Raw genomic sequence first — 12,108 nt, forward strand, 5'->3', positions numbered from 1 at the left:
TATTTTATCTTTTTAGGGGCTATTAGAAATGGTATTGTGTTCCTGATTTCTTTTTCGAAGTTCCCCTTGTGGGCGTACAGGTATGCAACTAATTTTTGTAGGTTGATCTTGTATCTTGCAACTCTGCTGAATTTATTAGTTTAAGTAGTTTCCTTGTGGGATATTTGTGGTTCTCTATCATCTGTGAATAGGGATAGTTTTACTTCTTCCTTTCCCATTTGGATGCCCTTTATTCCTTTTTCTTGCCTTATTGCTCTAGTTATGACATCCAGCACAATGTTAAATAGGAGTGGTGATAAAGGGCATCCGTGTCTTGTTCCCATTTTCAGGGGAGATGCTTGCAGTCTCTCTCTGTTGCTAATGATATTGGCTGTTGGTTTTCTATAGATGTCCTTTATTATTTTGAGGAGTTTGCCTTCTATTCGTATTTTATTGAGAATTTTTATCAGGAATATGTACGGGACTTCTATCAAATGCCTTTTCTACGACGATTTAGATGATCATGTGATTCTTTTCTTTTGTTCTATTTATGTAGTGCATTACTTTTATTGATTTTCTAATGTTGAACCATCCTTCTATATACCTGATATGAATCCCACATGGTCGTGGTATATTATTGTTTTGATGTGGTGCTGAATTCTATTGGTTAGAATTTTGTTGAGAACTTTTGCATCTGTATTTATGAGGGATATTGGTTTTGATTGTGTCCCACATAATTCTTAGGTTTGCTTCATTCTTCTCTCTTATTTTTCCTCCAGCAAAGTGATTTCCGTGGATCTGTGTTCAACCTGACTGATTCTGTCTTCCGTTGTTTGAAATTGCTTCCTATAACCTTCTATTAAGTTGTCCATTTCTGAAATTTTGTTGTTTATCTTTTTGATTACTACTTGATGTTTTTGTATGATTTCTAATTGTTTATTATTTTTTAAACTTATTGTTCTTTAAGTGAAAGTATACTAATCAAGTCTGTCTCTCATACAAAAAGTTATACACACCTTGCTATATACTCCTAGCTGCTCTCCCCCAATGAGACAGCACATTCCTCTTCTCCACCCTCTATTCTGCGTATTCATTCAGCCAGTCCCTGTCCCTCCTCTGCCTTCTCATCTCACATTCAGACAGGAGTTGCCCACATAGTCTCATGTGTTTACTTGTGCCAAGAAGCTCACTCTTCACCAGCATCATTTTCTTATAGCCCAGTCCAATCCCTGTCTGAAGAGTTGGCTTTAGGAGTGGTTCCAGTCTTGGCCTAGCTAAGGGTCTGGGGACCATGACCTCCAGGGTACCTCTAGTCTCAGTCAGACCATTAAGTCTGATCTTTTTATGAGAGTTTGAGGTCTGCATCCTACTGTTCTCCTGCTCCATCAGGTACTCTTTGTTGTGTTCCCTGTCAGGGAAATCATCGGTGGTAGCCAGGCACCATCTAGTTCTTCCAGTCTCAGGCTGATGTAGTCTCTGCTTTATGTGGCCCTTTCTGTCTCTTGGGCTCATCTTTACCTCATGCCTTTGGTGTTCTTCATTCTCCTTTGCTCTAGGTAGGTTGAGACCAATTGATGCATCTTAGATGGCCGCTTGCTAGCATTGAAGATCCCAGACGCTACTCACCAAAGTGGGATGCAGAACGTATTCATAATACATTTTATGATGCCAGTTGACCGAGATGTCCCCTGAAACCGTGGTCCCCAACCCCCTTCCCTGCTACTCTGTCCTTAGAAGCATTCAGTTGGATTTGGGAAACTTCTTTGCTTTTGGTTTAGTCCAGTTGTGCCAACCTCTCCTTTATTGTATGTTGTCTTTTCCTTAGCTAAAATAGTTCTTGTGTACTATCTAATTAGTGAGTACCCTCTCCCTCCCTTCCCACCCTTGTAACCATCAAGGAATATTTTCTTCTGTGTTTAAATTTTTTCTTGAGTTCTTACGATGGTGCTCTCATACAATATTTGTCTTTTTGCGACTGACAAATTTCACTTAGCATAATTCCTTCCAGATTCCTCCATGTTATGGGATGTATTTTAGTCATCTCATGGTGCCATAACAGAAATACCACAAGTGGAGGGCTTTAACAAAGAGAAATTTATTTTCTCACAGTCTGGTAGGTTACAAGACCAAATTCAGGGCCTTGGCTCCAGGCTTTCTCTTCCTGTTGGCTCTGGAGGAGGGTCCTTGTCCTCAATTTTCCCATGGCTGAAGAGCTTCTCGGGCGCAGTGACCCTGGGTCCAAATATACGCTCTGCTCCTGGTACTGCTTTCCTGATGGTGTGAAGTCCCCAACTCTCTGCTTACTTGCCTTTCCTTTTGTCTCTTGAGAGATAAAAGGTGGTGCAGGCCACACCCCAGGGAAATTCCCTTTTGGATCAGGGAGGTGACCTCAGTAATGCTTGTAACCACAGGCAGAGATTATGATTTATAACACATAGGAAAATCACAAAATGGAGGACAACTACACATGGCCTAATCAAGCTGACACATATTTTGGGGGGACACAATTCAGTCCATTACAGGATGTTTCATGGGTTCATTGTTGTTCTTAATCATTGTGTAGTATTCATTATGTGGGACTATATCATAACTTATTTATCCATTCATTTGTTGTTAAGCACCTTGGTTGCTTCCATCTTTTTGCTATTGTAAACAGTGCTGCAGTGAACATGGGTGTGCATAGATCTGTTCGTGTAAAGGCTCGTATTTCTCTAGGATATATTCCAAGGAGTGGAATTGTATGATAGTTTTATTTCTAGCTTCTTAAGGAAGCACCAAATCTATTTCCAACATGGTTGTACCATTTTACATTCCCACTAGCAGTGTATAAGTATTCCAGTCTCTCCACAAGCTCTCCAACATTTATTATTTTGTGTTTTCTGGATTAATGCCAGCCTTGTTGGGGTAAGATGGTATCTCCTTTTAGTTTTGATTTGCATTTCTCTAATGGCTAATGATCATGTGCATTTCCTCATGAATCTGTTGGCTGCCTGAATGTCTTCTTTAGTGAAATGCCTGTTCATATCCTTTGCCCATTTTTTTAATCGGGTTATTTGTGTTTTTGTTGTTGAGTTATTGCAGTACCATGTAGGTTTTAGAGATCAGACGCTGATAGGAGTTGTCATAGCCAAAATTTTTTTCCCAGTCCATAGGTAGTGTTTTTACTGTTTTGTTGAAGCCTTTGGATGAGCGTAGGTGTTTGATTTTTAGGAGCTCTCAGTTATCTGGTTTCTCTTCTGGTGTTTGTGCATTGTTAGTAATGTTTTGTAGACTGTTTATGCCCTGTATTAGGACTCCTAGCATTGTCCCTATTTTTTCTTGCATGATCTTTATCATTTTAGATTTTATATTTAGGTCTTTGATCTGTTTTGAGTTAGTTTTTGTGCATGGTGTGAGGTTGGGTCTTGTTTTGTTTTTTTGCTGATGGATCCAGTTATGTCAGCACCGTTTGTTAAAGAGACTGTCTTTTCCCCATTTAATAAACTTTGGGTGTGGATGGATTTATGTTTGGATTATAAGATCATGTCATCTGCAAATAGAGATACTTTTACTTCTTTGCCAGTTTGGATGCTGGTATTTTTTTATGTAGCCTAATTGCTCTGGCTAGGACCTCCAACACAGTGTTGAATAAGAGTGGTGATAGAGGGCATCCTTGTTTGGTTCCCATTCTGATGGGGAATGCTTTCAGTCTCTCTCCATTTAGGATGACATTGGTGATGTTGGCTGTTGGTTTGTATGAATGCCCTTTATTATGTTGAGGAATTTTCCTTCTATTCCTATTTTGCTGAGAGTTTTTATCATGAATGTGTGTTGGACTTTGTCAAATGCCTTTTCTTCATCAGTTGATAAGATCATGTTGTTCTTGTCTTTTGTTTTATTTGTATAGTGGATTACATTGATTATTTTTCCAATGTTGAACCAACCCTGAATACCTGGTATGAATTCCACTTGGTCATGGTGAATTATTTATTTTTTTTTGATACTTGTTGAATTCTATTGGCTCGAATTTTGTTGAGGATTTTTGTGTCTAAGTTCATGAGTGATATAGTTCTGTAATTTTCTTTTTTTGTGGTGTCTTTATAAGGTTTTGGTATTAGGGATATGTGGGCTTCACAGAATGAGTTTGAGACTGACTATTCCATCCTTTTTTATGCTCTGAAATACCTTTAGTAGTAGCGGTGTTAACTCTTCTCTGAATGTTTGGTAGAACTCTCCAGTGAAGCCATCAGCGCCAGGGCTTTTTTTTTTGTTTGGAGTTTTTTGATTACCTTTTCAATCTCTTCTTTTGTTATGGGTTTATTTAGTTGGTCTACCTGTTTGTGTTAGTTTAGGTGGGTAGCGTGTTTCTGGAAATGTGTCCATTATTTCTAGGTTTTCAAATTTGTTAGAGTACAATTTTTCATAGTAGTCAGATATGATTCCTTCATGATATCACCCATCTCATTTCTTATTTGGGTTATTTGCTTCCTTTCCTGTTTTTCTTTTATCAGTCTCACCAGTGGTTTTTCGATTTTGTTAATCTTTTCAAAGAAGGAGCTTTTGGTCTTGTTAATTTTTTCAATTGTTTTTCTGTTCTCTATTTCATTTAATTCTGCTCTGATTTTTATTATTTGCTTTCTTCTCATGCCTGAGGTTTTGTTTTATTGCTGTCTTTCTATTTGTTCAAGCCGTAGGGATAATCCGTTGATTTTGGCCCTTCCTTTTTGGATGTGTGCATTTATTGCTATAAATTGATCTCTGATGACTGCTTTAGCTGTGTCCCAAATATTGACAGGAACTGTTTTCATTCTCATTTGATTCTGTGAATTTCTTTATCCTGTCCTTAATTTCTTCTATAACCCAGTCTTTTTTGAGCAAGGTGTTGTTCAGTTTCCATGTGTTTGATTTCTTTTCCTTACTTTTTCTGTTACTGATTTCTACTTTTATGGCTTTATTGTCAGAGAAAATGCTTTGTAATATTTTGATGTTTTGGATTCTGTTAAGTCTTGCTTTACGACCTATTATGTGATCTATTCTGGAGAATGTTCCATGTGCATTGGAAAAGAAAGTATACTTGGCTGTGTTGGGTGGAGTGTTCTGAATATGTCCATGAGGTCAAGTTGGTAGATCATGGCATTTAGATCTTCTGTGTCTTTATTGAGCTTCTTTCTGGATGTTCTGTTCTTCACTGATAGTGGCGTGTTGAAGTCTCCTACTAGTATTGTGGAGCCGTGTATCTCGCTTTTCAGTGCTGTTAGAGTGTTTTTTTAATATATCGTGAAGCCCTGTCATTGAGTGCATAAATATTTGATTGGTAGTATCCCCCTGGTATATTGTCCCTTTAATCATTATATAGTGTCCTTCTTTGTCCTTTATGGTGGATTTAATTTAAAATCTATTTTGTCAGAAGTTAGTATTGCCACTCCTGCTCTTTTTTGATTTTTGTTTTGTTGATATATTTTCTTCCATCCTTTGAGTTTTAGTTTGTGTCTTTAAGTCTAAGGTGTGTCTCTTGTAGGCAACATATAGACAGGTCATGTTTTTTTTTTAATCCATTCTGCCACTCTGTGTCTCTTTATTGGTGCATTTAATCCGTTTACATTCAGCGTAATTACGGATAGGTATGAATTTCAGGTTGTCATTTTGTAGTCTTTTTTGTGTTGTTGACATTTTCTTTTCCCCACTTAATTTTTTGTGTTGAGTAGTTTTGCTTTATACATTTTTTTTCCTCATTTTCGTTGTTGTTGATTTTGTTTTTGCTGAGTCTTTTTTTTTTGTCATATTTATTTTTGATGTGTAGTATTGTTAGTCTGCTTTGTGGTTACCTCATTATTTGCCCCCATTTTTTCTGGGTCTATATAATACTTTTCTCTCTCCATATCACCTTGAATTCCTCTCCATTTGATAGATCTATGACTACATTTTTTAGTCCCTCTTTAGTGATTTAATGTTGTCATCGTTTACATAATGTCTCTCCCTGTTTTGAGCATTTTCTTTATTTTGATTTATTTTTGTGATTTCCCTATCTGGGTTGATACGTGGTTTCTCTATCTTGTCTTTTAATCTTGGGTTGGTATCTGATGTTATTGATTTTCTACCCAAAGGACTCCTTTAAGTATTTCTTGTAGTTTGGGTTTGGTTTTTGCAAATTCCCAAAACTGCTGTTTATTTGGAAATGTTGTAATTTCACCTTCATATTTGAGAGACAGTTTTGCTGGATATGTGATTCTCAGATGGCAGTTTTTTTTCCTTCAAGGTTTTATATATGTCATCCCATTGCCTTCTTGCCTACATGGTTTCTCTGAGTAGTTGGTAAAGGTTTTGGTTGCAGCAGGAGGTTACATTCTGAGCAAGGCAGAGGACTGACAACCACCCTCCAAATGTCTGTGAGGAAGGTGCATCCCTGTTGTCCAGTGCACACAGGTGGGTGGGCCCTATAGCCACCCAGTGGTTTTACCTCTAAGGACTGGGAGGCACCACTTATCCTCGGACCCCTTTCGCAGATAGCTAGGTGGTGCGGGTGGAGCCACCAGTCTTCAGGCCCCTGATGTGGGTAGGTAAGTATTCTGCTTAATAGACAGAGTGGTGTCTAACATCAAAAACCTGCCTCTCCGCTGCATAGCTGAAACAGTTAAAGTCAGACCTCAGGCACATACACCACTGCACTGTGACAACAAGGGCCTCGCTGCTGAAATGGGTTCACATAGGGGTGAAAGACATTCAAAGTTCGTGGACCACTTGTACCTGGACAGGAGTCCCCTTGCCCTAAGTTCCCAGCTTCGGGGAGCCGGCAGATTATTTTTTCCCCATTTGTTAATTCGTTCCTTCTCCTAGGCCAGGAAAATGGCTCAGGTGTGCAGTAGGACGTATCTCACGCCCAGGGAAATAGCTGTCAATGAAACTGGCTTGGAGCCTGAGGTAGAGGGAGGAGGGATCAGATAAATGAGAGAGTTCTTTGGAAAGGGGAAGGATTTGATCCATGCTGTAAATAGATGCAAGCACTTATCTTATGCCAAGAGTGCTATTCTTCACTGATTCCCGAGGCGTGAGTAGACTGTATGGTGCTGGCTCTCTCTAAGGAAACCGCACACCAAATGCTATTGTGGTCGTGCCAGGGGATCGGAGTTGAGGGGCACCAATTCCCACTGAGTCAGGTTTGGCAACTCCTCACTGCTTCTGAACCATCTCCCCCTCTTCCTGCCACTCAGTCCGATTTCTTCACTTTGCCTTTGACATTCAGGACTCTTAGCTTGTCATATATATAATCGATTTGCTTGTTTTTTTTTCCGGGTATTTGGTGTAAGAGGGACCATTGGAAGCGTCTGACTACTCCGCCATCTTGGCCTTGTCCTTCATTTATTTTTTCTTATGTTTTGTTCTTTTATTATTTTCCTGAATTCTTTTATTGCTCTCTCTGTGTTTTCCTTGATTTTGTCTATGTTTTCATTGGTTTTTATCTGTGTTTTGCATGATTTTGCCTTATTTTTTCTTGGTTTCATATGTGTTTTCTTTGATCTTCTTACTGATATCTCTCAGTGAGCCCTAAATAATAGTGTTTTGAATTCCATATCAGGTAATTCCACTACCATTTCTTCTCTACTGGAAGGCATGTGATTCTTAATTTTGGTCACTCACTGGAGTCCTCTTGTCTTGCATTTTTATGTGTTTTAATATTGTCTGCTGTCTCTGAGACTTTAAGGTATTATTTTCTTTATTTATTGATTGTAATGTTCATTTGTTTTATTCTGCTTCTTTGGTTTTTTTTTTGATATGTCAGCACAGCCGGTTGGGTCAGGCATTCCTTTCTGCTTGCTTGTATGTATGGATGATAGCTCTCACCACCTTGTCTGGGTGGGCAGGGGAGCTGTAGGCAGGTGATCCTGCCTCGTTGGTTTGGTGAGGTGGCTGAGGGAGAACTGAGCAAATGCTGTCTGCCTCCTGATGTTGGTCCATTAGTTTGGGAGCATTTACAGCCCCGTGATAGATAAGTGGAGGTATAAGACAAGTAGTGGTACAGGCTCACTTCCCAGTGTTCAGCAGCTGTTCTCGTGGCAGAATGGGAGGGGTAGTGTGGGCCTCTGCACTGAGGATACTGTAGGCGCAGCAGCTTTATGGGGGCCGGTGGGAAGGGAGTGGCATACAGAGCAAGGTAGGGGGGAGAAAGAAAAGAGGGAGAAAAAAAGGATAGCTAGTAGGTGGGGGTGTGTAGCACTGGGGACTAGCAGGAAGGGGGGGAGGCGGTGTACAGGGCTAGGTGGGAGGTAGAAGGAAAACAGAGAAAAGGAAAAGAAAAAATACATATGGCAACACAGTGGTGGCCAGTGGGTGGGGGTGGAGCTGACCCAGAGCAGCTTCAGGTTGATGTGCCAGTGGTACTTTATTTGTGGCAGCATGGCAGGTCCTCTGGGACATAGTGGGAGGTAGTGTAAGGAGCTGTTTTGGAGGGAGACAGAAAAATAAGAAAGGAAATAAGGGGAAAAATGGTGATGCAGTGAGGGCCAGAAAGTGGGGGCATGGTGGACCCAGGGGCTGGTCAGAAGGAGGGGAGGTGATGCAGTGGTTAGGTGGGAGGTTGAAAGAAAAAATAAAGAAAAATATGGTGGCAAGGTGGGGATCAGAGGGGGTTAGGGTGGACCCAGGGCAGTGGTGTTCCAGTACACCAGTGGCTCTTTAGCCATGGTAGTGTGGCAGGGTCTGGTGGGAAGGGGGAAGGTGATGTACAGGGCAGGTGTGAAGGAAAAAGAAGATGAAGAAAAAGAAAGAAATAAAAAAAACTGGCTGCAAGGTGGGGGCTGGTGAGTGGGGGCGGGACGTGCCCAAGGGCCAGTGGGAAGGAGGGGAGGTAACATATGTGAGGGGAGGGCTCTGTGAGACAGTTATGTGAGGGGAAAAAAAGCAAATAAAAAGGCACTTTGATGGAAGCCAATACGTGGGGGTAGGGCGGACCTGTGGCAGTGGTGGCCTGATGGCTTTTTGCTGCTGTGATGCAGTGAGGGTTTGCAGTAAGGGGTGAAGGTGGTGTAGAGGGCTAGGTGGTAGGGAGAAAGAAAAGGAGTAAAAGGGAGAAAAATGGCATGTCAGGAGCTGACAGGTGTGCATGGGATTGACCCAGGGTGGTGGTGGGCCAGTGGCCCTCTAGGCAATGTGCTGTGGCATGGCCCAGTGGGAAGATGTAGAGGTGGTAAATAGGGCTAGGTGGGAGGGAGAAAGAAAAAAAAAAAGGGAAAAAATGAAATAAAATTAAAAAATGGTCTGGTGGGAGATGGTGGGTAGGGGATGGGTGGGGGCCGGGTGGACCCTGGGCAGCAGTTGTTTGGTAGGTCTCTAGCCACAGTGGTGTGGCGTGGCCCAGAGGAAAGGGGGAATGTGGCGTATAGGGCTAGGTAGGAAGGAAAAAGAGATGGAATAAAGGGAAAAAAAGAAAAAGAAAATGGCGTGGGAGCTGGCTGTTGGAGATGGCGTGACTCTGGAGTTGCGGTGCGTTGGTCACGCTTTAGCCCAGTGATTTCAGTATCACTTAATATTAAATTTTAGTTTAGAAATAATTGCTTCTGTAGTCTTGAGCCATGCACTCTTCTGTACTGAAATTTGTCATGTTTTCATTAGGATGTATTATGAGCGTGTAGAAAAGGATTTTTATTTATTATCTTATTGTAGTTTAGACAAAGGTTTACAGAACAAACCAGCTTCTCATTAAACAATTAGTACACATATTGTTTTGTGACACTGGTTACCAACCCCACGATATGTCCACACTTCCCTGTATGAAGGGATTTTTAGTGTCATATCTGATGTAAAAGCTAGAAATGATTCTAAAACCAATGTACATGTTGCAAATTAGGATAAATCATGTTCTCTTTTTGTGACTGTAACATGATTGTAATACTTTTTTTTTTTTCCAATAATGCCCAATTCTCCTACGGTTTGCATGTAGAACAATGCTAAATTTACTGTCAGATTCGCTGAGAGGAGAGTTCTTAAAACCTATGGCTTGAAATTTGTTTTTTTCTACAGGATGACTGTGGGAATCTTTGCATATTGTACCTTCTGTTTGAAAGTCAAGTACTTACCTCGTCAGCAGAAGAAAAAGCTACAAACTGACATTAAAGAAAATGGTGGAAATTTTTCATTTTCATTAAATCCCCAGGTATTTGCAAATTTTGTAAGAACTGTGTGATCAACACCCTGCATTATGGGAATGTGGGTCATGGTAAGAAGAACAAGCAGAGAAAATTTTGCAGCCGGAATGGCAGTGATGATAGAAGAGTCGGTAAAGGCAAGAAAAATTGTGACATTGCTAACGCGCAAGTTTGGCCAGGGAGGGTCAGTGGAGGGAAGACAGCGTGGTCCTGTCTTCTTCCTGTTTCAGTCAGTTGCGCAATGACTCAGATGCCTGTGGATCTGATATTATTAGAGCACAGATGAATATGTAAATAGAAATAATTTCAGGCTAAAAATGTTGTCAAAGGAGAAAAGTCATAGTGCATTTGCAAAAAGAACACTGTAGTCACTAGTCAAAATGTCAACTCTAGTGATACCTCTGAGTGAGGCTCATGGTAGATAGACACAAAAATATGCAGTGTGAACTGGTCTCTGGGGTATAACTTATACTGTGTGTTTTATTTGTTTAAAGCTGAAGGAAGCTGCCTTCCATTTCTTGAAATGAACTGTAGGCCCCGACAGTTTAGATATAAAATTTTATAGCTAGATGAAATCTTGGAAATAATTAAGGCTAACCTTCTCTTTTTTAACCACATCTTTGTAAGAAGTAAAAAAAACGAAGCCCAAAGGTTCTTTACAGGTCCAGTTGGGTCACAGGGCTGCAAATGCAGGACCTGACTCTCAGAGTTCTTCCCTCTGTTGATTAGGCTGACCTAGTCATCTCCTCCACCCTCGAACCCCCAGCCCTGGGGTGTAGTGATAGGTGAGTCGTGTGTGTCCTGTGAAGCAAGTTCAGCTCCAGCTGGACGCTGGGTTTTTCTCTAATGCTTAGTAGTTATTATGTGAATATCAGAAATAGAATGTTTCTATTTATCTCCATTTTAGGCAGAATTGTATATACTTCCCTCATATGGCCTCCCTTACTTACCTGTTCTTACCATGTCTGTGGATGGATGAATAATGCATACTTGTTATAACTTCTCATTTAATATTTTGGTGGAGAATGCCAACATGATCTTTAATTCTTAGAAACTCTCACATACTATGAATGCAGTCTTTTTGGAAGTTATTTTGTCAATGTATATAAACATTTGAAATTTACATGAGACAGCCCCACAAGTAATGATGAGGAATGACTTCCAAAATAAATTGTTGAGTAGAAAAGCAAATACAGAAGTGTGCATAGTACGCTGTCATTTGTGGTTAAAAGTATTTATGTGTATTTGCCTATGCATGGAATATCTGTAGAAGGACACATGAAGAACAGGTTACAGCAGGTACCTCTGGAGAGAGTAACTGGGAGCAGAGAGTAACTGGGGGAGAAATTAATATATTAATATTATTTTACTTTTTTGCTATTCACCAATAAGCATGTACTAATTATTCAAAAAAATAAATTAATGAAATTACAAAGTAACAAATTAAAATACATAAATAAAGAATATCCTTTGAACCTCCCATTCCACTCCTAAGAAAATGATTGAACAAGTACACAAAGAGTTATACATGAGGATGTTCATCATAGCATTGTTTATGATAGTGAAAACTTGGAAACATCCTCTAGGGTTGACTAATCTTATGGTACATCCATACTCTTTAAAAACACATTTTTTAAAAACTTTTATGTAGCTAGAAATTATTTATAAAAGTTTTAGAAACCTGAGAAAAATTACCACAAATTAACTTCAAACAAGACTTTTTAAAGGTGAAAGTTACAGATGCTAATTATTTAAATGTGTTTTTACTAATGCATATTGCATTGATTCTTTTATTTGTAGTGTACACATGTAATCATAGACAATGCTGATGTTCTGAGTCAGTATCAAATGAAATCTATCCAAGAGAAACATATCCATATTGTAAACCCAGATTTTATATGGGAATCTATCAAAGAAAGGAGACTCTTGGATGTAGAGAATTACAATCCTAATAAGTCATTGGACATCACACTACCTCCTGGTCAAAAGGAAAGTAGTTCTGGTAAGTATT

The 12,108-nt window shown here is 39.8% G+C and overlaps 1 protein-coding gene across 7 annotated transcripts in view; it reads left to right on the forward strand.

Annotated features, from left to right (window-relative positions):
- The window catches only part of PARP4 (poly(ADP-ribose) polymerase family member 4), a 260,869-nt gene that overhangs the window by 77,114 nt on the left and 171,647 nt on the right, over positions 1–12,108 (forward strand). For all 7 annotated transcript variants that reach the window (XM_064275429.1, XM_064275428.1, XM_064275424.1 and 4 more), the window contains 2 exons: positions 9,973–10,105; positions 11,898–12,099. In XM_064275429.1, the coding sequence (XP_064131499.1) occupies positions 9,974–10,105; positions 11,898–12,099 (334 nt within the window). In that variant the 5' untranslated portion in view covers position 9,973. The remainder of the gene's footprint in view (positions 1–9,972; positions 10,106–11,897; positions 12,100–12,108) is intronic.

Source organism: Loxodonta africana, chromosome 23 (genome assembly GCF_030014295.1).
Source record: "Loxodonta africana isolate mLoxAfr1 chromosome 23, mLoxAfr1.hap2, whole genome shotgun sequence".
In the NCBI taxonomy this organism is placed as follows: Eukaryota; Metazoa; Chordata; class Mammalia; order Proboscidea; family Elephantidae; genus Loxodonta; species Loxodonta africana.